Source organism: Xenopus laevis, chromosome 9_10S, assembly GCF_017654675.1.
Source record: "Xenopus laevis strain J_2021 chromosome 9_10S, Xenopus_laevis_v10.1, whole genome shotgun sequence".
Classification (NCBI taxonomy): domain Eukaryota; kingdom Metazoa; phylum Chordata; class Amphibia; order Anura; family Pipidae; genus Xenopus; species Xenopus laevis.
Genome location: NC_054388.1, coordinates 51,998,979 through 52,025,996, shown reverse-complemented (window position 1 = coordinate 52,025,996; position 27,018 = coordinate 51,998,979). Strand labels below are relative to the sequence as shown.

The following is a 27,018-nucleotide window of genomic DNA, read 5'->3' as shown; positions in this document are numbered from 1 at the left end:
TTATGGAACATGGGATATACTAACATGTATGTGGTGAAATACGGTTGTATTACATTTGACTAATTATTGCCTCATTTCATTCTTTTCTCCTGCAGCTCCTTAAGGAGTTACCCTTCGGTGGAGAGCAGCGCTAATATCCCCACTCCCACTCAGCCTTCAGCGGATTCCAGTTTTAGATCCACCAGTTTATCACAGCCGTCCCCTCAAAGCAGTTATCAGAATGTATCTCAGAGTCTTAACATGGTGCCATATGCTGGTACTCCTGTCAGTTCCTATGATGGATACATTTATTCGCCCAGCAGTACTCTTACACAAACAGATGGCCTCTCTGGACCACAAATGAATTCAGTCATTGGTCACATGGTTCACGGAAGCCCTAAGTCTGTTCATAGAACGCTGGGCACCAACACACCACCAAGTCCAGGTTTGGGAAGGAGAATCGTCACCCCCAATATGGCAACTACACCTGGAAGTCCAAGCATGAGCAGGCATCCCCTAGGTACACATATCAATGCACCTGTGACAGCAGGTAGCCCCAGCCTTCCTCTCCATCAGGTTGTGATGACAGGTAGTGCTCCTGTGACTCCTGGTAGCCCCAGCATGGAGAGACATGTAATGTATGGGTATTCCACACCTGATGAAAAGTGCCCTACATTGTCGAGGCAGAGCAGTGCATCAGGATATCAGGCACCACCCACCCCATGCTTCCCTGTCTCCCCTGCATATTACCATGGAATGGTCAGCCCTTCCTCTTCATCTCCTGACTCCACCTTATACCGGCAAGGAAGCCCAGTCCAACAGCCATCTCTGCCTGAGAAGAGAAGAATGTCATCCGGTGACAGATCCAACAGCCTTCCCAATTACTCCACCTACAATGGAAAAACCTCTTCTCCTATGTCCAGCGGCATGTCGAGTCCCAGTGGTGGAAACACAATGGCATTTACTCACACACTACCAGATTTCTCCAAATTCTCCATGCCAGGTATGGTTGTTAGCAAAATATGAAATGTGAACTCTAGCTCCACCAGCAGCAATATCTTGGTAGTAACCCTCAATATTTGTGATGTCACTTGGACTTTGTATTATATTGATGTTTTTGGGTTCCTATTTGACGAACCTGTACATTTGTATATAGAAATCAGAAGCTGCTGCTGTGATCTGCTTTGTGCTTTTGGGCCTCTAAAGCTCTAAACCTTATGTTCCTGTTTCCAGACAGCAGTCCGGAGACCCGAGCACACGTGAAGTTTGTGCAGGATACGTCCAAGTACTGGTACAAACCAGATATTTCAAGAGATCAGGGTAAGTATCACTAAGCACTATTAATGCCCATTGGCACAGATTGCTCACCTAGATCTGTACATGAGAGGTCTGGCATTTCTCCCTGCAGCCAACTGCAATCTGTGATCTTCAGTCATTCAAAAGTCATTCAAAGGGTTGTTCATTGACTTTTAACTTGGTTCTCACAGACTGGAACTGCTTCTAATATTTATGTAATAGCCCCTTGTTGGAAACTTCATCCGGGAATGAGTTTTTCATGGAGATGAGCCACCTAGTGGTAAATTTATGAACAATAGGTTAGTTAGTGCTGCACCGAACACAATTGAATAGCAAATTAATTTTACTTGAATGTCATTAATTACTGTCTTAATAGGGCCATGGCATGTGCAGCAGTTTATTAACTTTTATTTGTGAAAAAAAACCTTTATTCACCCCAGACCACTTCCCACTCAGTTAAACAGTCCCTGTCATTTGCATTTTAAAATGCTAAATTGACAATAACTACCCACCAGAGTATGATTCTGACATCTGCCTCCTCTTCGCTTCTCAGCAATCTCCTTGCTGAAGGACAAAGACCCAGGAGCATTTATCATACGAGACAGTCATTCATTCCGAGGAGCCTACGGACTTGCCATGAAAGTTGCCACCCCACCTCCTAATGCTGGCCAGCCCAGCAAGAAAGGTAATTAGGCACATATTCTCCCTTCAAGTATCTGAAAAGGTAAGTTATTTTTATCCTGTATTTGAAGTAACAATGTACTTCCCAACACTTTCTCTGTAGGAGATACGACCAATGAGCTTGTGCGGCACTTTCTGATTGAGACGAGTCCCAGAGGGGTGAAATTAAAGGGCTGCCAAAATGAACCTTATTTTGGTGAGTCTACCTGTAACCCAGACAGTGATGTACTGGCATGGGGGGGGGGTACAAAGCTGTCTGTGGGTGTGAACAGAGCCAGAATGGGGCAACTGTTTCAAGGTCTGTATGTAGATTTGATGGGTTACTGAAATACCAAATTATATACTAGTGCCAGTTTTATGGTAGGGAGGGCAATTGACACTGAACATCAAAGGGGCCACTTGGAGGAACTTAATTAAATGTACAAAGGACACCCAGGTTTGTGCCACCTACTGCCCTCCAGCTGTTGAATTGAATTGGCAAATAGACAGAACTCTCTGCCACAAGGACCCTTCTATGTCTTTTGTTTTTCTTTGATTCTTGGTTTCCTTGGGCTAAGAACTAAAACATTAGCATGTACTATACGATGCCATATCTTTTCTCTGCAACCTCATATTTTCCTTGTCTCTCCTATTCAGGCTGCCTGTCAGCTCTAGTGTACCAGCACTCCATCACTCCACTTGCACTGCCCTCCAAACTGGTCATACCCAACAGAGGTAAGTGTCTCTGCGTATGCATCTGATTGGACAAATACCTAATACATCCTCAAGTCTTTATGACTAATCCCATCTCCTGTTTTCCTTTACAGATCCCTCTGATGAGACCAAGGAGACGGGTGCTCCGGCTAATTCAACCTCAGATTTACTGAAACAGGGTGCAGGTACCTATCAAACTCAACCCTATGCCACTCCAGGGCATCTATGGATTTAAAAAAATGTAGTTTATGGGGAGGCTGTGGACCCATATGTTCAGAAGGGGCCCTTGGATGCCTACACTGGTATATTTGCTTGAGGGTTAGGTTAGGGCAGGAATCACCAACCATTTTTTAATTGTGAGCCACATTCAAATGTAAAACAAGTTGAAGAGCAATATAAGCATACAAAAAAATATTGTGAGTGCCGAACAAGGGCTTTTGGCAGCCCCTGTTTGGACTGCCAGCCTACAGGAGACTCTGTTTGGCAGTACACATGTTTTTTATGCAATCAAAACTTGCCTCCAAGCCAGGAATTCAAAAATATGCACATTTGAGACCACTGGAACCACCATACAAGGGATCGAAGAGCAACATGTTGCTCACAAGCCACTGGTTGGGCATCACTGGGTTAGCGTATCCCTGCCACCAGATAATAGTTTTAATATCACACTGGCAAGAAAAGCAGAATTAGAATCACAGTCTGTGGCAAAATAAAAATGAGTTTTTCAGTTAACATTTTATATACAATAAATATAACAGTTTCAATGAATCTTAACATCCCAGACTGACTTTGCTCCTTCTTCCCCCTCCTTCAGCCTGCAATGTGTTATTCATAAACTCCATAGACATGGAGTCTCTGACCGGCCCACAGGCCATTGCAAAGACTATTGTAGAGTCGCTCGCTGCTGACCCACAACCAACTGCTGCTACTGTTCATTTTAAAGTCTCCGCACAAGGAATCACTTTAACAGACAACCAGCGGAAGTGAGTCTGGAATACTGGGGCTGTTCGTCTGGTTTAGATCTGGGCTGTATTTCTAGAGCTGTCTATTGAGGGGCTAAAGGGCAGCTGATCAAGCAGTTGTATTACATCATGTAACACAACTGAGCATCAGTGGATTGACTCAACAACTGTAAATTTCTTTGCCTTTCAGATTATTTTTCAGAAGACATTATCCACTTAACTCAGTCACCTTCTGCGACCTGGACCCGCAAGAGAGAAAGTGAGTAAATTCACTGGGGCTTAATAATGAGATTTTAGCTCTCTGGGTACAGCTGAGGTGTGTTAGCCCCCCTTAAGTACTTATCTGTATTAGACAAGGAAATAAATACATCTTAATGATCTACCACACTCCATAATGCCAAAACCCTACCTATAATTCACATAACCCCCCGTCCCCCAATCCCTGAATGGAGTACATGCCCTTTGTGTATGCCCAAGTATGCCACTGCTTAACCTCCTGCACCTCACACTTCTCCCATGTATTCTGTTTTTCTTTCCCAGGTGGATGAAGACTGATGGGACACAAGCCAAGTAAGTGACTCTGGAAGCCAAAACAGGGCTGACTTGTAGAAGACTAAATTCTGGGTTGAGTCTGTGGGGAATTGTATACGTGTAGGTGCATTGCCATGTCCCAGACTACCCCTATCATCGTGAATCCAGTCTATCCAAAACAGAGCCATGCACAGAGTTCTTGCTACTGGGCTGCTTTCCTTATAATGGTCAGATGACAGTCAGGGTTTGGTCTCTGGTGTTAATAGTGCTTTGGCCACTAGAGGGAACTTTTGTTCCATCTCACTGTATTATATTGCTTCTCTTGGCTCATAGAGGGCAGTACAAAAGGAAAGCTCATTCAGCCCTTTCAGTCTGGCCACGCCTCACCACCTGCATGACCATGGGAAAGTGCAGGAGCACAGCATACACACTGGCGTTTCTACAATTGCCTTAGGGGCATAAGTGGAGTTTCCCAAGAATAAATTAACTGTTTGTTCTGGCCCCAAAGCAAAGGGTTTGTTGTGTGCCGCTCTGTAATAGGAGCTGTATCAAGGGGCAAGGGGATGGGTTACGGTGTGTTATGATCATATGCTTTACACATGGGAAGAGACAGATTTCACTTTCCTACACGTCAATGGATTTATATGGGGTGGGCTCCCTGGGCTCATGGCTCCAACATTCCAGAGTTTAAAGGGGGTGTCATTTACTTGGGAACCAGACAGTATTTTAAATAAAAGGCAAAGATAAGCCAGAGGATCACCATTATTTAATGATAAAAAATAACTATACTAAAGGATTAATATGGTCTCTGGATGCCAGGGAGGGTCACACACCCTAACAGCCATGTAACAATAGAAATCTCAGAAGATGTGCTGACTAGTTTTCTGTGTAGAACATGACAAGTTGAATTTTTCCATTTGCTAGGAGAGCAAACACTTATAGGCCTGGCCTAATCAGACACTTGGGGGGGGGGGTATTCATGAGTATTTTCAGCTGTCTTTGTTCTTTAAAAATAACTCCCGTTACTCAGGCTCAGACAGGCTAGGACTCCTTGACACTCATTCCCCCGTTTCTGATTTGTTGTACAAAGAGGAAAACATAAACATTGCAGCAAAACCTCAGGAGGCAGAAATTAAAGGGCGAGTGGAACAATGTAGTGCTGTTGCATGCATGAACCTATTTACTATTAACAAATGAACCTAATGTCTAAAATGGATATGGCTAATGCTATGATACAACTATTGATTCGATATCAGCCATTGATGCATTCTGCTTGGTGGCACAGAAATCAGCACAGTCTGCAGCCTGCATTCAATATACATTGGTATAAGGTGGAATGCCTTTCTGTTCTCCTAGCCCAAAAGTCGTGTCTTTTAATATTTTCTTAATTTACTCGGTAGTCAGGGTTTAATAGAGCAAGTTACAGGTTCACTGAAACAAGTTGCTGCTGTCACTTTGTCATGTTGTTACCATATTGTTCTACTATAACCTCTTGTGGCCCATTCCTACTCCCTCCAACAACCTCAAACTCACTTTAACTCCAACAATCTTCCACTGTAACAACTTCTAGCTACCACCAATCTCTATGTACATAATTCTACTTCCAACTACTCTATACAACTATTACTACAACCTACATTTCTACTTTCAACTTCTCCAATCTCAACACCCTTCAGTTCTAAATAACTCTTACAATCTCCAACTCTAATCACTTCTAACTACCTTCCACTCCAATTACCTACACCTCCAGAAACCTTGAATTCTGACTAATTCCAACTACCTACAGATCCAACAACATCCAGCTCTAATTTCTTGTAATTATTTCCAAATCCAACTACCTTGAACTCTTAACTACTTCCATCTACCTCCAACTCCAAAACCTCCAACTCTACTACTATCTACTACTAACTGCAACTACCTTTTACAACATAGCTTAATGCTAATTCCAGCAATCTTCAACTCTAACCACTTCCAGCTACATTCAAATCCAACTACTTCCATTTCCAACAATCTTCAATTCTAACCAAATCCAACTACCTACACTCTAGTTACTTCCAGCTATCGCCAAGGCCAACTACAATACTTTTGCAACCCCCAACCCTAACCTGGACTTCCACCAACTCCATCAACCTCCATCTCCATATGCAACAACCTTCAATCCTTACTAACTCCAACTACCTCCAATTCTTTATCTACCTCCAAAAATTTCAGTATCTCCAGCTCCTTAGAACTCCAAATACCTACAACTTGTAATCTGCATTCCTTTCTCCTTCCCCCTCCAGACTCTTTGGATTTGTAGCCAGAAAACAAGGAAGCACAACAGACAATGTGTGTCACCTGTTTGCCGAGCTGGATTCAAACCAACCAGCCACTGCCATTGTCAACTTTGTGTCCAGAGTCATCGGCCTGCAGAAAAGATGAGTAACCCTCCTCAAAATCACTCTTTTTCAAAAATAAGGACTCCTGAAAGCAGCAAGAGTGAATGTGCAATACAGGAGGAGGGGGGAACTGTTCGTCCTCAGAGTGGACAAGCATTAAAACAAACAAAAATGACATTAAAAGAAAAAAAATTATGCGAAAGAAGAACTTATAATTATTTTAAACAGCCCCTTCATCTATGGAATTGAAGCAAAATACACGCAAGCACCAAACTGTTCTTAAATCCCATTGACTTCAGAATCAATTGATGGCAGAGTCATATATCTAAGGTGTTAATTTTGACTGAAATTTTGCTGTTACTAAACCATATATATATACAGCTATATAAGTGCATAAGTACACATACCTAGCATACACAAGATTTATAATGACTCGTTAGGAGAGTATATTATTATTATAAGGCAAGATTTTTATACACCACGTTGGATGTTTATATATATATATATATATATATATATATATATATATATATAATTTTTTTCTTCCATTGTGGCAAATGGAGGGTCGGATTGGATCATGAATGATGTCTGCGTTTTTAGGGAACATTTTTGATTTTGCATTGGAGCCTAAAACCCCACTTTGTCTGATGTATGAGATACAACATCTGTTGTGATACCTAGTTTTCAGATGGAAATTGTTGCATCCTGGAGGGTTTAGTGGTGACAACTACTGGTCAAACAGAGTATTGCAACAGTCAGTGGTGGGGCAATGGCTTTGCACAAGTTCTTCCCTAAGAAGACAGTATATCACAATTTGAGGTGGGCAAGCTGACCCAGTTTTGCATGTGCCTTTAGCAGCTTTAATGCAATACACTTGAATGAACTTATTTCAGATTGGTTTTGGGTTGGGTACTGGTTGGTGCTGCTTTTGCCCCTATGTTGACAGAGGATCCCTATAATGCAAGCTTCTCAGCCAGTAGTGAACTATAACTCCCAATATCAGACTTTGGCTTTAGGGGATGCTGGGCATTGAAGCTTAAATAAGAGCTGAGCATTGCACCATCATTCACCTTCAGTACAAGTCATAAGGAGTGTAGTACAGGTAGAGGCCAATTAGGCGCAAGGTTAAATTGTATACTGTCTTGCTGTTTTGTATCTCTGCAAGCTCAATACCCATATGCCCGCTGTGCTGTAAGCTGCCTAAAGCTTAACTTCTGCTGATGGTGTGGCCTGGGTCCATTGCAAGATTCCATGTAATGCTGGGCCACCATCAAAGTAGAGACACAAAATGTCAGAAATCGGGAATGGCCAAAATAACAACCTTCTTCAAGGGCCCCTCTGATTTAGGTTTTCTCTTTAAAGGGACCTTTCCGATATTAGGCCCCCAACCCAGCCTGAAACCATCCCATAATATGTATGAACTTGTAGGCCTATTCATTACTCAGCTCATTTGCATACTTTAGAAAATCTTGGCTTTAGCTTCTCCCTTGGTCTATAGATGGTCTGAGCAAGTGAGAAGGAGAAGGGGCGTACTTGAGTGTGTATAGTGTTTGTATAACAGGAAGATACCAAACATTTCTGGGGGTATTATAACTACCCTGCCATAGCCCCATTACTCCCATTTCTCTTGAGCATTACATTAATCCACCCAGGGATTCTTGGAACTTTCCATAAACCTTTGTGAGTGCCTTTCTGGTTTCATGGCCGGGAGATGATAATTACTTTACAATGATGTGTTTTCCATTGGGCTATGGCACGGGCAAAAGGGACCCTATAGGTAGGCCCTTTGGCTGCAGAAATGCTGGCCTGGTCTTTTTAGTAGCAAAAAGTGAGGTGTGGTGGAAATCCTGCAATGTTGCAATGAGTGCTGGATTCATGTGATACAGAAAGGAGAGGATGGTGTAAATGTAGCAGCTTTGGACTTATTGTAGCATCAAGAAATGAACTAGGTTGTGCTGCTAAGGGAGGAGTCAGATGTTTCTATGCAAAGTGACAGCTAATCATTGACTTATTCTCGCTAAGGGAGCCGAGCCACAGATTGTTCATCCCACTCCCAATTGGGGTTGTAGGATACAAACATCTATATCATTTACAGTGGCAGTTAATGGTGACTTCCTACTGTTGCATGTGGACTTCATATCAAATTCTGTAACACTTATCCCTATTAGACTGTTCATACTAGAAACTTCAGTTTAGATGTACTGAATATACTTGCCAAGGTTTAAGTCACGGCCATTTCATATCCCATGGAGGCTCCCCTACATGCTGTATCCTGTGGATTCTTCCTACACATATGAAACCATACTGTATCCTATTCAGGCTCCCCATACGTACTGTATATACATATGGAGCTATTCTGTATCCTGTGATACATGTGTGTGTATGTATGTATGTATGTATGTATATATATATATATATATATATATATATATATATATATATATATATATTTATATATATACACTAGGTCAATGCACCCAGAACACAAAATGAATGCCTAGGTGCTGGGACTTAAACATAAATGATAACAAATCAACAAATGGTCCGCACGCATAGGTCTTACTTGAAAAAATCGGTGTTATTTATTCCATAATAAATAACACCGTTTTTTCAAGTAAGACCTATGCATGCGGACCATTTGTTGATTTGTTATATATATATACACATATACACACACACACACACTATCTCTATAGTGTGCCTATACTGGGCATTTTTTTTTTTTGCTCTGCCACACTGCATATACTGTAACTGCTACTGCCTATATGGGTCCCTATAAAGATGGACCCCCCCCCCCTCACTACAGACTGCTCTGAGCTAAATGCAAAGCCAATGCATTTGCCATCCAGCCTAGGACTTTTGGATAATGGAGTGAGCGACGGATAATGTTGGATCACTGTGTTCTGATTACTTTGTGTTTTTGGCTTTGAGCACTTGAGATATTCACACGCATGTGTGCGCACACTCACAGTTACATGGAAATGGCACAGATCAATGGATGACGGGAGGGGTTAGAAGGAGTCACATTTGAGCACGCCATCTGCTGGCTTATCCCAGGTACTCCCAACCTTCATTCTTGCTATTGTTTTTAATGACAACGCCAGGCATCCACTGTGAGATACTTGGAGTGGCAGTTCAATGTTCCCTTCTTACAGAAAAAAACTGGGTTAAACAAGCTTTTGCCTTAAATAGTTAATTGCCTCAGACAACACCTTAATGCAGAGGCCAATAGCCATAGGAACCAATAATGCACTTTCCCTGTGTACTGCACATTAAGCACTTGGGAATCTTCATATGTTCTTGTTAGACTTAGAGACATTCTATCCCGGATGCACCCGAATCGTCAGATAGACGTGCCTCATTGAAATTCAAGGTTAGAACTCACTGAATGTAGGAGCCTAAAATAACCATCATAAGTAACAGCTGCTCCTCAAAATTAATTAACCAAGAGTTTTGGGCTTATGGCTGCCAGGTTGACTAGTATGGGATATATGCCAAAGGGAATCCTAGAACTGTATGTGTTATTTTGATCAACCGATATCTCTGCAAACTGTCTCAGGTATCCCATTTTAGATTGTAAGCTCTTTGAGCAGGGACAGTGCTTCTCAATTTCAGTGTGAAAAGAATTGGTCTGTAATGCTAACTAATGGTTAAGTCTGGTTAAGATTAAACCTGGACTGCAAGTTCCTCCAAGAATTTACCTGGGCGCAAAGCTCTGATTCTCTGTACATTTTTTTCTAAAGAAAAAGCCACAGCCCCTGCCCAGCCCAAAAGGAGGAGTGCAAACCAAAAGCAACTCAAATACCTGTATGTCATTGGGGAGCAGCTTGGGTTGATTTGTTTATTGGGCTGTTTTTTGAGGGGGACAGGTTTAGAGCTTTCCATATAAAGGGGCAGACTAGCGAGACCTACTGGTTCTTTTTTGACCTCATATTTTATTTGAAATGAGCATTATAAAAAACTTGTGACCATTAATTACATTTACCTACAACACTTTAGTCTCTGAGGTGAACTGCAATAATTGATCACTGCACACAACAGACCAGACCTCTTTACTGACAGTCAGAGTTGCAAGTCTAGCCCTGGCAAATGTTTGCAGCCATCTTAAAGGATTAGTAACATCAAAAAATGTTGTTAAGAAATTCGTTAGTATACAACGAAAAATAAACAGCAAGACAAATTAAACTTTTAAATAACAAAGCCTTTATTAAGAAATAACTTACAGAAACTCCACTTCCGCTACTCTTCAGAAAAGGCGACAGGGCGACCATCCATCCTGCGGTGCTCGATTTCTCCTCTCTGGCTATTCTACTGACAGCAGAGTGTTGGCTGGTGGAGCAGGGTTTGTGCTTGCTGTACGGATCCCTCTGGGGAAGGCTTCTCTCGGCTTTCTTTGGTCTCTTGGCTGCTACCCAGACGTATCTCGTCTTCTTGGACTTTGCCTTGATGGATGGTCGCCCTGTCGCCTTTTCTGAAGAGTAGCGTAAGTGGAGTTTCTGTAAGTTATTTCTTAATAAAGGTTTTGCTATTTAAAAGTTTAATTTGTCTTGGTGTTTATTTTTCGTTGTATACTAACGATTTTATTAACAAAAATTTTTGGTGTTACTGGTCCTTTAAAGAAGGCATTGACCAATCATCCTCTCTATCATTAATTAATTAATTACAAGTAAGCCATTGGTTGAGGATCCTGGGAGTTGGAGTTCATAATAGCTGTTGGGCCTGGAGTGCCAAGGATTTACATGCCATTTCCCCCAGTCTGCAGTCTGTATTCTCTTGCTCATAAAACACAATCCAAAGTGGCCTTCAATGCAGACTATCCCCCGCCCCAACAAACCTACTCTACAGCCATAAGAGCCCCCCAAATGTTGCTGAACTACTACTCCCAGGATCTTAACCAGTTGTGGGTTATCCTTGACTGCTGTCAATTTCCTAGCCAATGGGGACAGGGCTCCTCTGGCCCTGAAATGGTCACATGCCTCCTATTTGCCAAACTGCGGTGCAAAGACTTTTGGTGTCACTGAGACCTGCAATGTAATATCCCCATGTCCCGTTCCTGCATCAGAATCTGCAAGAGTTTCTCAACACGCTTATTTTAATATATTTTGCGTCACAGCCTAACAACCGCAATTCTTAATGAAAAAAACTAAAAAAAAAAACTAAAATAAAAAATAATAAAAGAATGAGAGAAAATCCCCTCTCTGTATTTATATAGATGGAAATATACTTTATATTTTGTATCCATGTGCTGTTAATGTTATCACTTGTATAAATATATGGTGCGTTATTATTCTGTCCCCCCCCCCGCTTCCACTTCCTGTTTGTACAGATGTCTCTTTCCTTGCAATTAATTGTATGGCTTTGTCAGTGATAACATCAATATATAAAATATACTTTTGCTTGGAATTAGTGTGTCTTTTTTTCACGCAGTTGTCCTTTATAAGGAATCTCAGCCATAAAACAGGGCAGGACTGCTGCTTCCAGTGGGGATCAGATAGGATTTTTTATTTACATAGATTATAAAATTCCTCTTGCAAAAAAAATCACACCTTTAAAAATGAGCATGAAAATAAAAAATGAACTCGAGAGAGTCCATTTGCGGAGGTTCATATAGGCCGGCCTACCTTGTTACACATCAACAATTAAAAATAATTAATTAGCTGCAGTTAATTTCAATTAATTTTAGCAGATAGTCAGACGCAAATGTCCAACTTCTGTCCATACTGACATCTTCCCCACTCCAAATCAAGCCCAAAAGTCTGCTTGAAATGTCTCTACAAACTCCTACCATCCTAACCCCATCCCCCACCCAAAAGAAAAAGGATCCCACAAAAACAAAGGAACGCAGGTTGCCATTTTCCTCCAAGTTGTGCATAGTAAAATATAAACATTGAACAGAGATACCAGGATTCCTCCAAGCACATAGAAGAAAGAAAGAAAAACTACATTTTAAAATATGAAATCCCTCCGTAAGGAAATATTAGAAGAGGATTTTGATCTAACTTTCTAACTGTCTTGTGTAGAGACCCTGATGTTTAGGTATGTTTAGGCAGTTTCCCCTGTAGTTGGACATCTAAGTGGTCCTCTAATTCGATCAGGCAGTTATGTCCCTTTTCCTGCATCCAGTGCAGTTCAAGGTTTGCCCAGTTGGTGGCAGTACAGTTCTGGATAAAAGAAGAGCACACACGCTAAGATCCCACCTTGCGAGAAGTTGGTCTGAGAGGTGACAGACCCTGGCTATGGAAAGTTTATTTAGCAGTATAAGTTTGAGTAATAGTTGCTCTAGGAGCAGATTATTTTAGGTAGCAGCTTTCTGGCTCCAACAAGCATGGGGAAGTTGGGGTTAGTATCCTTGCAGTGTCAGCAGGGCTGGGTTTCATGCCAGGCCACCCCTTGGCTGTGCAGTCCTAGCCTTGATCAAGCCACCAGACAGGGACACAAGTGGGAGAGCTCAGGAGCAGGAAAAGTGTCAAACAGCAAGATACCCCATGAGATACCTAGTGCTGGGGAAAATCACCAAGACAGGCTGCAATAACTGCTGAGAGGGATCTATTGGAAATATGAGAAAGTGTGAAGGTTTTCCCACTGTGTGCTGTGTCTGCCCTTGTTCAATAAAGAAGTTATGTGTTTGAAGCAATTAACCTGGACTGCAATTACTTTCATCCTGTTGAGCTGTACACAAGGAGACACCCAGGGTCCACCGGAGGGTAAGGTGCTTAAAGGGGCCACTACACATTAATGGAAGTTACAGGGAGTTGCCCACAGCTTAAGAGTATCTGGGGTACCCTATCAGCAAGTCACACTCCTTACACACTTCTCAAACCCATCCATGGGTGTGCTACAGTACATTTATAATGCACAACTCCCTAACTATAGATCACACTATCTTCTCAGCAGTCACATCCACCCCAAAAGTGTAATTACATGACCCTGCCAAAGATATTTGTAGGCAGTAATAATGAGGTACAACATCTCACTTTGGTAGTTATGATCTCTTGGTAAAACACCATATGTCAGCATAGTTAAGGGCACTGAAAAATAGGGCACATAAGGCCAGGGAAACCTGACTAAGGATATGGACAAATTCCCCCTAACAAAGAGCCTTCCCTGAAGAGAAAGCCATGTCAGATTGAAAAACTTGGGTTAACCTCTTACTATTGAGTAAGAGTCCCCCCCCCCCACACACAGTCATTTAAGGCCATTGGAAGAGCAAAATAGACCCCCCAACACCTTCCTATAAAGGTCATGCTTTGAGGCCGTGTCAAGTTCTTCAAGTGCTCTGGCACAGGCGCAAGGGGGGCGGCTAGGACTGCACAGCCAAGGGGTGGCCTGGCAGGAAACCCAGCCCTGCTGACACTGCTTTCCCATGGAACATCAGTTTCTTGGCCAAGATTCCCATAATCAATTTTCAAGAAAACGGTGCCAAAGAAATTCACATAACATGTCCAGAGCACCCTCTTTAGTCCACAGGTACATTGCTGTATCCTTAAGTAAACAGCTAGGCTACTAACTTCAGGGGCAGGCAACAAAGGACCCAGAAGTAGTGATGGGCGAATTTCTCCTGTTTGGCTTTGGCTGAAAATTCACAAATTTCCAGCGAAATTCGCGAAACTGTGAAAAGTTTGTGAAACTAGAAAATTGACGCCGGCGTCAATTTTGATGCTGGCGTTAAAGTCAATGGGTGTCTGAATAGTGTTTTGACTCGAGTGACTTTTCGGAAGCGCGTCCTAAATTCACAATTCACAAATTTATTCGCCTGCGCCGAAACATGGAAATTCACTGCAGATTCGTGCCAGGCGAATTTACAGGTATTCACCCATTACTACCCAGAAGCCCTCCAAATCCGAAGCCTGAATTTGCCGTTGGAACAGATCAATCACAAAGACATAAAGCAACAGGCTCAGAGGGCAACACTGAAACACCCTGGCCTTAACCCTAAAGTTTTCACAATGCCATCCATAGACAAATGGAAAGCTTTCTCTCTCCTTATACAAGACAGTAAGCCAATCAATGAATTGACCCAGGATGCTGTACTTATATATGGTATCCCATATGTACTCATGATCCACTCTGACAAAAGCCTGAGCTTGGTCTCACACAGACTGCTCCAAAGATGTTCCACTGTTTCACCGTGCAGAACTGCTCACAGGACAATAAAATGCCTTAAAAGAAAACAAGCCTAGAAAAAAAACCTTAGCTAAAAGCTCCCTGTCCATGTTCAAGAGGGCAATAAGCCTCCAGTTCATGACATCTGTAGGATCCTTGCCTTTGGATAATAACATCAGTGAGGAGATTCTCAAGGAGTGAGGCAATATGACTCTTCCCAGGCAATCTCGAAAGACCTCCACAAGTATTGGTGTCAAAAGGTCTTTAAAAGTTTTATAGAATTCGGGATATAGGCCATCTGGACCTGGGGCTTTCTTTAATCTCAGTTGTCCAATTGCCTCATCGGCCTCATCCTCTGTGATGACCTCAATCAAGGGCAAAAAGTCCACATTCTTCAGATTTGGGTCTGGGGTTCTCTTCAGAAAAGCTTTCATCTGACCCCTATCCAAAATTTTACTTCCAAACAAATTTGCTCAGTAGGAAGTAACAACTTCCAGGATCCCACCCTTAGATTTTTTAACTATACCCTAAGAGTCCCTCAATCCAACAATCCATTTCTTCATCACAGCTTCCCAGCACTTCGAAAAAGAATCGGGGGAATGAAATCCACCATAATCCCTCTCCAGAACTAAGCACCTGTAACAACTATACTGATAACATTTGATCTGAAGCTTAAGTCGGGAATCTTCCCCCCATTCTAAATTAAAGATTCAAGTTTTCTTCGTAGGTCAATATACTTCTTATATTTGTTTCCCTCCCTAATAACAGATAGTTTGTGGAAGAAGGTGCGAAATGACTTCTTAGCCCCCTCCAATTGAAAATGTAGTTGGTGGAACAGACCAAGGTAGACGCAGAACTTTGCTGCAAAAAATCCTTTTATTCACAATAAAAGGATTTTTCTTGATGTGCCTGAGGCTTCTGTCCAAAGGCTGAATGAAGGGGTCCTCTGTTAGGAGAATTCATAGCAACATAGTAAGTTAGGTTGAAAAAAAGACACACGTCCAACCTTCAACCTTCTAATTCTATATACAACCTGCATAACTGCTAGTTGATCCAGAGGAAGGCAAAAACCACATCTGAATCCCCTGCAATTTACCCCAGAGGGGGAAAAATTCCTTCCTCACTCCAAAATGACAATCAAAGTAGTCCCTGGTCAACTTATACTATGAGCTATCTTTCATAACCTGTATTCCCTCCTTTGCTAAAAAGCCATCCAACCCTTTCTTAAAGCTATCTAATGTATCAGCCTGTACAACTGATTCACATAGAAAATTCCACATCTTCACAGCTCTCACTGCAAAAAACCCCTTCAGAATATTTAGATGGAACCTCCTTTCTTCTAATCGAAATGGGTGACCTTGTGTCAGCTGGAAAGGCCTACTGGTAAGGCCTACTGGTAAGTAAATACAGAGATCCTCCGTTATCTCCGGACATATCCTTTGCTATCTCCTCCTCCTACTCTCTCCGTTATATTATGAAGGGCCCTATGTGAGTCGACATAGCTTCCACACAAGTTGCACTTCACATCTTTACATTTTTTTCCAGTGTGCCTTACATCATCAAATAGTGAACACATGACCACTGCACAGGCACTTGCCCAGTGTTGGAAAGAGCCACATTTGAAACATGCCCTATGCTGACCTGGATAGAAAACCACCCCACACTCACTACCAATGAAGACAGAATTTGAAAGATGAGGAACATTGTACCTCATGTATAATTCTACATTAGTATGCCACCCACCTGACCAATATCCAATATTTTTAATGTCCATCAGAGAGGACAGAGGTAAGCACCTTAAAATGCTGTCTAAGCCATATTAGAATATCTTCTTCTGACACAATTATTCTTAAATAATATGGTACCTTTCTTTGTCTTGGGCTTAGTTATTGGGATGACCCTAAAGCTTTTCCATAGTCCTACATTTCTAAAGTTGTCATAATGATGCCAGAAGGATTTCAGGCCTTGTGATGTTTTGCACTATATTATATTCCATGTCAGAAAACATTATAGAGGCTCTGACATCTGCAGGTGTTAAATGTAGTTTGCTTAAGCAACTTCTCTTTACCTATCTCATCCCTAGAAGGCATTTGTTTCCTATGACCCTTCCACCTGAGTCTAATCACATTCTTTTACTTGAAAACCAGTTCAGTTATATTGTTGTGCACACCAATCACCCTTTCCCCATTCAGCTGCCTATCAAAAGCCTTTGGTGGAGGGCAAATTTCTCATGCCTGCACTTTCTGAATTAAATGATTGCTGATTATTTTGTTTCCCTTCAGAGGAAGGAACAGGTGCTGAGACAGAACCTGAATGTGTAGAGGACACACTAGGCAGTGGTATCTGAGCAACAGCTGGGATAGTTAAGGGGGGAGTTGTTTCGGGAGACACTGTTATGGCTGGTGGCAAGGTTGAGGCCATAGAAGAAGTGGTCAGAATAACTGGTCAGAATTATAGAAGAAAATGGAGTAGAAATTAAAGGGGCTGTATTTAAAGAGCTGGTACATTAACAGGGTTGTATCACAATGGCCAATGATTTTGTATCTTTGTTTACTTGATTCACACAACCAATCAGAGCTGCTTTGGCATGGCGTTTCTGGCACAGGTAGGGTTCAACCTCACAACCTTTAGGATTGTAGGCATGTGCCTTAACCACTTGACCATTCAGTGTTCCCAAATGTCTGTTCTATGGCACGTGTAGCAAATTGCCTGGTTCTTTCCCCGATTCCTAGGTTTGAGCCTCTGAGGAAGTTGCCTTTTTTTCAGGCTACATTAACGAGTAACCAATATTTACGATTCGGTAATGCGCCAATAGCTACCTTCGCTCATCAGCTTCTCAAAAGTTTTTTTCAAGCTATCTACAGAGCCCTAACTTTGTTAAAAAATTTACCAAGGTCAACTGTGAAGTGGCGCAAGTCATGACCAAAAAAGGGCAATGGGGGGGTTATTACTGGCAACCCCTTAACCATCTGACCATCCGGGACCCCCCCTACGTGAGGTACCCCGGGTTCGTAATGACTCTGTTAGGCGGAAGATGGACTGCCGTCACTGTCAGTCAATAGGACATTTGGTTGTTATGGTCATCTGGAACTGCTTCCAGCAAGATAAGGCTCTGTGGTGCAGCGGCCAGAGCAGTGGTTATTTGCCCGTGGAGTTCAAATCTTGGGTGTATGATTTTCCTGACCTTTCAGGGTTGTTTATGCCTGTACCGAGCCATTTTCTTTAGGCTGCATTCACTTGACTTCTACTTTAGAGTCGGCAAAAACCATCTTCCTCACTTCTGTTCTATGGCGCATGCAGCAAATTGCCTGGTTTATGCCCCAAATGGCCCAGGGTTTGATCCTCTGTGGAGGTTGCCTTTTTTTCTGGCTACATCAGGGGTCAGCAACCTTTACTATCAAAAGAGCCATTTTGCCCCCTCTTACACTAAAGAAAAATAGTCTGAAGCTGCAAAACATAAAACAGCTGATAAACTTTTCAAAGTTGTAACCTTTTTTTCATTTTAACTGTTACAATAACAGAATATAACAAACAGAAATGCAGTGTGTATTTGTAGGACTACTTTGAAATAAATTAAACACTGAATAACCATATTAAATGCTAGTGTTCTCATCCGTTTAATGTGACTTCTGTTTCTGAAGCTGTTTCTGAGTGACTGCTGTAAGGACCATGATGAATCATCTTGTTGCGGCTCAGTCTTGCCTTTCACTCCTGGGACATCTATACAGCCCTCGCACCTGCTGGCGGCTTCCTGAGTGTGCGAACATGGTAAGCTAACCATTAGCTTACCGCAGTCGCACACTCAAGAAGCTGCCAGCAGGTACGAGGGCTGTATAGACAACATGACAGACAAAGCCGCAAAACCGAGTTGCAGCAAGCAGGATGAAGAGCCACATGAGGCTTCAGAGCCACGGGTTGCCTACCCATGGGCTACATGAATGAGCAACCAATATTTACGGTTCAGTAAAGCACCAAAAGCTGCCTTTGCTAATCAGCTTCTCAAATGTTTTTTTTCAAGGTAAGCTCATGCAAGGCACATCCAAAAAGGGCAGCGGGAGGGTTCTTACCAGCAACCCCTTAACCACTTCACCATTCGGGAGCCCCCCTTTTGTGAGGTACCCGGGGTTCATATTGACTCTGTTAGGCGGAAGCTGGATTGCCGGCACTGCCAGTCAATGAAGAGACCCAAGAGAACATTCGGTTGTTACGGTCATCTGGAACAGCTCCCTGCAGGATAAGGCTATGTGGTGCAACGCCTAAAGTGCTGGTTGTTTGTCCATGAAAACCCGATAACAGATCTCGGTTGGATGATTTCGCATGACTTTTCAGGGTTGTTTATGCCTGTACAGAGTTATTGTCTTCAGACTGCATTCAAGAGTGACTGCTACTTTAGAGTTGGCAAAAAGCGATCTCCCCACATGTCTGTTCTATGGCGCATGCAGCAAATTGCCTGGTTTCTTCCCCCAAATGGCCCGGGTTTTGAGCCTCTGCGGAAGTTGCCTTTTTTTTGGGGCTATTTTAACGATTAACTGATATTTGCGATTTGCTTCTCGTGCCCCAGTCCCAAGTACATTTGGGCACTATGCACAGCTGCAGAACGCTGTATTATTGGTAGGGATGCACCAAATCAGATATTTTGGATTTGGCCAAACCCCCGAAAGAATTTGGCTGAATACCGAACTGAACCCTGGATTTGGTGCATCCCTAATCATTGGCTGATGGTTGAGTGAAGATCCCCTTGGATGCTGAGGCCTGATGGACACAGTCAGTCTGGAAAATAGAGGGAAGAGGGGGGGAGCTGTACTGGGAAAACAAAGCTTTCTTTTTCTCTTCCTTATAAGCAGACTGGCTTCTCTTTCATATTTTATTTCCTACATTGTTTGCCTCATCTATACTGAAGATGAAATTGGGTGCATGTATCTGAGCAACCACCATTTTATTTGTCTCAACTGGCCCAACCTTCTAGTTTATTTGTCTTTGTCAGAAGAAGATGAAGCAAATTACATTTACCTAATTGAACTGTATTTCACAGCTGGCTTTTAGTATGTTATAGAATAGCCAACTATTCAGTTGGTCTTCATTATTTCATTCATAGTTTTTGAATTATTTGCCTTCTTCTTCTGACTCTTTCCAAATTGAAGTCACTGACCCCATGTAGAAAACAACTGCTCTGTAAGGCTGCAAATGTATTGTTATTGCTACTTTTTATTACTCATCTTTCTATTCAGGCCTCTAATATTCATAATCCAGTCTCCAATGCATGGTTGCTGGGGTAATTTGGACCCTGGTGTTCTGCCTCTCTTTAACTTATCAATTTGTCTTGAGATAGCAATAACTTACAACCTCAGGAATGTCAGCAGACAGTTGACTCAATCAGAATGGCACCTTGAAGATCATTGAGAAGTTTATTTAAAAAATGTGAGGATCTTGAAAACAGTGAACATCCGGATAGGTCAAAAGATTATATTATGATCCACTCTAACATAATAATCTCTAATATACATGCAGTTCAAAAGTGGAGTGGAGTGGAGTAAACCAATAGAAAGAGACCAAAGGGGACATCAGGAGGGGAGATGGGACAAAACAAGGAAAAGCAAACAATAAGACAAATGATGCATGTGTAACATGACACCTAGCAACCAAATAGGTGAAAGGGCTGGAGCTGAAGAGCTGCTGAATAAAAAGCTTACCGTAATAACTCAAAAACCACAAATAATAAAAAATAGAAACCAAGCGTATATGTCTTAGAATATGACTCTCTATATCATCATATATAAGTTAATTTAAAGGTGAACAACCCTTTTAAGAACTTTTCAAGAGTTCTCAAATCTTCTGTGTTTATCAATTTCAGAAAAAAGACCATTTTTCGTTGTTAGACTAGAGTGTGTATACTGTCAGTTAGCAACAAACACCACACTAATATACTGTGCTCTACTATTATTTACTTCTGCCTGTAGGTGTCAATGTTCATGTAATTATGTGTTCAAAAAGCTTTATTGAAAGGGCTATTCTGGGAAAAGTCTCCATGATGTGATGCTATAGCCTTCTATATTATGCAAGTTGTAAAGAGAATAAAGTGCCAGCTATTTTTGCAGCATCATCCTGATTGGTCCTGACTGTTACTGCACCTCCAGATTACCCAGTTACTCTGCTGACATTTATAATGCTGCAAAAAAAGTTTCTAATGTTCTGAACTCTTCATTTAATGTGTTAACTTTTGCTTATTAAAAGGCTTGCTTATCTACAGCAGCTGTTGCAGAGTTATTAAAGTTAAATTAGAGTTTTACAGCTCAGCTTTTAGTTGTTTCCTTTGCAACTCCTGCTCATCTGTTACTTTTATTCATTTAACAAGTTCATTACTGTCAGACATTTGATCCTGGTTCTTATTTGAAACAGCATACTGTCCCTTTAAGGGCAGAGACACATGGTCAGATTTGGGAAGATTAGTCGCCCGGAGGCAAATCTCTTCTTCCTCGGGGAGACTAATCTCCCCAAACTGACTTCCCCTGCCTTCCCGTTGGCTAGAATGTAAATTTCCTGTGGTAGCCTGAAGTGATTTACATTCTTGTTGGCGGGTGGCAGTTCGGGTAGATTAGTCACCCCGAAGAAGAGGAGATTTGTCGCCAGGCCATGAGAGGAAAAAACACCCGTATTTCTATCACAGATCACATAGTTTTCTCTGATTTGGGAGTACTAACATGGCTGTTCCCTACAACACCATTGTTTCTCTCTATAAAGGGAGCAGCAACATGGCCACTAGAGTTTGCCTCCCCTGATTCTGTACTGGCTCTAGACACCACCTGCACCTTTGCAAATGTGGCAGTTTTTGTTTCTAGAACAAGGGGAACTTGGTGCCTCTGAGGGGAAACAGTCTTTTCTTCCTGACAATTATCTATCTGGTTCTACATGTCGGCCGCATGGTGCAAAGCTCCATATTCATATTGTGGTGCATCTCCAGCTGCACATCTAACATTTTGCACACACCCCTCTATATCTTTTGTAACATGTTTAGCATGTAACATTTCTCTTTGCAAAACACTTTCTACTTGCTTTTCTTTTCCCAAACTCTTTGCTTTTCCAACACTTTCCTTCCCCCCCTCCCTCTCACTCCTCCCCTCTCTCTCACTCCTCACACACTTCTTCACTTCGCTCTCTGGCATTTTCACAACACTGGCAGCTGCCTTTTCCAAATCCTCCATGGCTGTACAAGAAATCCTTCCCAAGGAAACAGTTCGGAACCTTATTGCTCCTTTCCTTTCACTCCCTGGAACATTACTCCTTACTTGCACCTCCAGTGTAGGCCCCAAGGCTCGGGCCTTGCGTGGGGAGTTTATGCACTCAGACCTTGTAGGGCCTGGGTGACACTCCTTCTCTCTGGTCTCTGGATCCTGAAGAGCTTATTGAAGCATGATTGCTTTCAGTGGGTATCAGACAGGATCTGTGCCACTGTGACAGAATGCTCTGTTATACAGATAGCTAGAACTTCAGCCATCAAGCAGACTCGGACTGCTGCTTATAGTGAGGATCAAATCTGTGCCACTGTGACTGAATGTTCTGTTATAAAGATAGTTAGATTCTCAGCCATAAAGCATAACAGGACTGCTGCTTAGAATGGGTACCTGGGGGGGTAACAAGAGCACGCCGTGCCTCCCCACCAAAAAAGCTTTCGTAGGTCCCAGGCCCATAGCCGCTCCCACCCACAACCCACCCTCCACTATAGAGGAAGCTGACCTCATGGCCCCCCACAAAACAGCGTGCTTCCTCTATAGTTACCATTGCATCTGGGTGCTGTTGGTTTTGTACATAAATCAGCATTGGAATATCTGTGACCTGGGAGGAAGCCAAAGCCAAGAGACTGGGAATAAAACCTTAGAGTAATCTAATATTACAAGGCACTGATGCTCATTTCAAACCCCACACAGTGATTATTATAAACATCTTTCTCTGACACCATATTGCCTTACTATACACACTGTCCCACAGATACAAACCCTCCTTACTCTACACACCATCCTATGGCAAAAGCCCCTTTCCCTGACAGCATATTACCATACTATACACATTGTGACACCAGTTCAGTCCCTCCTTATTATACACCCTGTTACACAGCTACAACTCCTTTCCCTGGCACCACATTGCCGCAATACACACTGTCCCACAGTTACAACCTCTACTTTTTGTACAAACTGTCCAACAGCTAAAGTCCCTTTCCATGATGCCATATTGCCTTACTATACACACTGTGCCACCAGTATGGCCCTGCCTTATAATACACACAATCCCACACCTACAACCCCCTGTCCCCTATGCCATATTGCCTTATTATACACATTGTACCACCAATATGGCCCTTCCTTACTATACACAGTATTCCACAGCTACAACCCCTTTCCCTGACATTAGGGAAAACTTTTACAATACCCCTTAGTAGTACTGTGTCCCATAATTAAGTTCATTATCAATGCAATGAGTGTGCATGTTATACTATATCTGCATTCGTTTCATTCAGGTTCTCCAGTTTCCTCCCAAACTTCAAATACATACAGACAGGTTATTTGGTTCATGATAACATTGGCTATAGAGACCTTATATTGTAAGCTCCACTGAGGCGGGAATGCTAAATCCAGCAGGTAAATAAAATAAATCCATTATGTACCTGCAGTATATTTATTCACCACTAAGAGGTGCCACAAACCTACATGTGAGGGAAACAGTGTCTGGAGGGAGGAATCTGCGTAATTGCACTTGCTACAGATATTGCCCAGAGGCTCAGCTGAGTGAGTGGGTGGCACATTAGTCAGGCGATGCTTCCCCTCTGTCTAATCACTGGCGCTAGGAAATCAAACCATTCATTTTTCCCTTTAGTCTCCCCATTGGGTTTATGAGCCAGAGATTAACATTATGCTTTATTTATATTTACACATCCTGTTCCCTGTGTCCCTGTCTCTGGCATCTCACAAAGCACCACTGCCATTGGAAAGAAAAACAATGTGGCGTGAGCAAACACGGAATAAACGCAATGGGTAGAGTTTTGATGGAAGGGTTGATGCAACGGCAGTCAGCAGTGGCTCTTCCATTTGGGGTTGCTACAGATTTCTCAATGAAAGTGTTGTTTTTTACTTTGTCATATAAACTGCTATGTGGTCACTGACCTAAGACAAAGTAGGATGGAAAAGAATGTGGTGAATAGAAGAGCTAGATACAAAATATAAAAACTAAATGAAAGAAAGAAAGAAAGAAAGAAAGAAAGAAAGAAAGAAAGAAAGAAAGAAAGAAAAAGAAAGAAAGAGAAGGAAAGAAAGAAAGAAAGAAAGAAAGAAAGAAAGAAAAAGAAAGAAAGAAAGAGAAAAAGAAAGAAAGAAAGAGAAAAAGAAAGAAAGAAAGAAAGAGAAAAAGAAAGAAAGAAAGAAAGAAAGAAAGAAAGAAAGTTCCACCACAGATCATATGAACTAGGGAGCTAGGGACGGCATTTTACCAGCCTGTCCAGTAAAAATGATGGTTGATCCCAATGTTATTAATAGGGAAAAAAGATAAATATATAGGAAGGCTGGTATTTTTTCCCTGAAAAGGTGGCAAACCTGGTGTGCACAGAGCAGGACTACAACTCCCAGCATTCTCCAAGCCTTGTGGATAGATTTATTGAGGTGCCAGAGAATTCCCAAAAAAGTAATGAAGTGGTTTAACTTTTCCTGGCAGAATAAGAGTTAAGGTAGGATCTAAATGCCTCCATAGGGTCTTATCTTGCACTCTGTCCTTGGGTTCCACCCAACTTTCAGCACAGAGCTCTTTGCACAGCTTGGTATGTGGAGAATGAAGTTGGCTGAGGTTCCAGGCCCATAACTGTATCTCAGAGACATTCCTAGGCAGCTGGGATTAGGAAGGTGGGAAGCTCATCAGCAAGAAATTGTGATAAAGCGGCCCTATAAATGTCTCCACGTCTGGGCCCCATCACACCAGCAGGGGGACAACCTATGGCTGTGATACAAGGTGAGGAGTGCTGGGGACCCAGTATGTGAGCTGCCTCCCTAATCTGCCCAACTCTCATATTCACTGTGTGTTCTGTGTGAGGCCTTATAGGGCTTGGCTAAAGACAGACATGTCCCTATAGTGATTGATTTGTGATTATTACCCCATGCTTGGTGAATTAAGGGCAGTACAGGTATACTTAAAGGGATAATATACCAGATCTTGCAGGATGAAAGCATATTTATTTCTAAACAAGGTTCTAATATAAATTAAGTATATCCAATTATTTTATTATTAACATTTATTTATATACTGCCAACACATTCCACAGCACTGTGCAATATATTTGCATACATCAATTCTATATAAATATGGAACAATGCATGAAGCAGGCAGGGCCTGGCTCAGTAGAACTGCTAATTCTATGTATAATAGGGATGCAACAAAGTACTTGTCTGCTATTCCTTGATGCCAGGTACCATTGCAACAATGTACCAGGTGATTCCATTTAATATAAATGGCTAAGCACCCATAGGAACTGTTCCTGTGCGTGATGGGGGGGGGAAACCAAAACCTGATAAGGGGCACCAATATCTTTAATTCATATATTTGCATGGAAAATTACCACATCCAAAAATGTATGGACCCCCACTTTATGGCTGACCTCAGAAACCAGGGCTAATGGGCTTCCTCACAAAGCTCAAGTTAATGACTTGGCCAGAATCTCCAGCATTCATGTTTCACCGTCAGCAAAATCTCACCCAACCCCAAGAAAGAGAAAATAAACACAGGGAAAGAACTGACTTGTTGGGGTGGGGGTCTAACCATGGGAAAAATAGCAGCCCAGGAGCAAGAAGTACAGATATTATAAGTACTGGAGGAAGATGGGGTTGACTTACTCATTGAAAAATTTGTAACATGGCCCAGTCTTATTACCAAGTGAACTTACCTTTATGTTTATTGAACCTGCCAATGTGTGCCAGGGAAACAATGATCCATTATTCATGGGAACGGTTAAACTGCAGGCTAAAGGTACGAAGGGTTAGCCAAAGACTAACATTCCTCAGTGAGTCACAATGTAAAATCCAGCACTGCATTTTTCTGCATAATAGCCCATAATCAACCCTGAACCAGATGGGAAGTGGTCTCTGGACTGAAAGAGTTCCTGCCTCCTAAGATCAACTTTTGCCCACATTAACATTAGAATAATCCCTGGAGAGTGGCCCCAGGTATCTGCAAGGCAAGAGGCCAATCAAAAATGTGTGTTTGGAAATGACCCAGAGAGAACTTTGGATGGTCCTGAGTATTATTTTCTGATGTGAACCAATAGGAAATATCCCAGCCTATGGTTAGGAAGGACTTCATGAAATCATTCTAAATATCAGGGCTGGATAGAGCGAATGCCATCTGGTGAGCCACTAATCAAAACTGGAAGTCAACCCTTTAATTGTGGTTTCTTAGGGAGACTCCATAGAGGGAGAGCAGGAGAGGGCACAGTGCTCATTAGCAGAAGATTGATTTACCTACTGAGAACCTGACAGGAAGAAAGAGGGTTGCATTTTATCCCTCTATTTAAGGTACCGAAGGTACTCAGTAACCACCTACCTATCACAAAGCATTCCATTATTGGGTAGCTATTGTTTGATCGGGTCTATAGTAAGGGTTATAGCCTGGCATGTAAAGGTATGGCATTCATAGTAACATAGTAAGTTAAGTTGAGAAAATACATTCATCCATCAAGTTCAACCTTTTCAATATTTATAACCTGCTAGTTGATTCAGAGGAAAGCAAAAAAACCCACATCTGAAGCCTTTCAAATTTACCTCAGAGGGGAAGAAATTTCCTTTCTGACTCCAAAATGGCAATCGGACCAGTCCCTGGATCAACTTGTACTATGAGCTATCTTCCATAACCCTGTATTCCCCCACTTGCTAAAATGCCATCCAACCCCTTCTTAAAGCAGGGGTTATGGAAGATAGCTCTTATCATAAGTTGATCCAGGGACAAGTCCGATTGCCATTTTGGAGTCAGAAAGGATTTTTTTCCCCCTCTGAGGCAAATTGGTGAGGCTTCAAATGGGTTTTTGGCTTCCTCTGGAACAACTGGCAGTTAGGCAAGTTATATATAGAGTTCAAAGTTGAACTTGATGGATGTGTGTCTTTTTTCAACCTAACTTGCTATGTTACTATGTTACTAACGTATCTAATGTATCAGCCAATACAACTGATTCAGGGAGAGAATTTCACATTTTCACAGCTTTGTAAAGAAAACCCTTCCGAATATTTTGATGGAACCTCCTTTCTTCTAATCGGAATGGGTGACCTTGTGTCAGCTGGAAAGACCTACTAGTAAATAAATATGGAGAGATTATTAAATCACTTACAGTATACATTTAATAACATATATGATATATCATTAACGATTACCTG

The 27,018-nt window shown here is 42.0% G+C and overlaps 1 protein-coding gene across 7 annotated transcripts in view; it reads left to right on the top strand.

Moving 5' to 3' along the window:
* Positions 1 to 10,220, top strand: part of tns1.S (tensin 1 S homeolog) — a 199,378-nt gene extending 189,158 nt beyond the window's left edge. For all 7 annotated transcript variants that reach the window (XM_041578022.1, XM_041578024.1, XM_041578025.1 and 4 more), the window contains 10 exons: positions 96 to 982; positions 1,213 to 1,299; positions 1,829 to 1,960; positions 2,060 to 2,152; positions 2,593 to 2,670; positions 2,763 to 2,834; positions 3,464 to 3,632; positions 3,802 to 3,870; positions 4,152 to 4,181; positions 6,425 to 10,220. In XM_041578022.1, the coding sequence (XP_041433956.1) occupies positions 96 to 982; positions 1,213 to 1,299; positions 1,829 to 1,960; positions 2,060 to 2,152; positions 2,593 to 2,670; positions 2,763 to 2,834; positions 3,464 to 3,632; positions 3,802 to 3,870; positions 4,152 to 4,181; positions 6,425 to 6,563 (1,756 nt within the window). In that variant the 3' untranslated portion in view covers positions 6,564 to 10,220. The remainder of the gene's footprint in view (positions 1 to 95; positions 983 to 1,212; positions 1,300 to 1,828; positions 1,961 to 2,059; positions 2,153 to 2,592; positions 2,671 to 2,762; positions 2,835 to 3,463; positions 3,633 to 3,801; positions 3,871 to 4,151; positions 4,182 to 6,424) is intronic.
* The last annotated feature ends 16,798 nt before the right edge of the window (positions 10,221 to 27,018 follow it).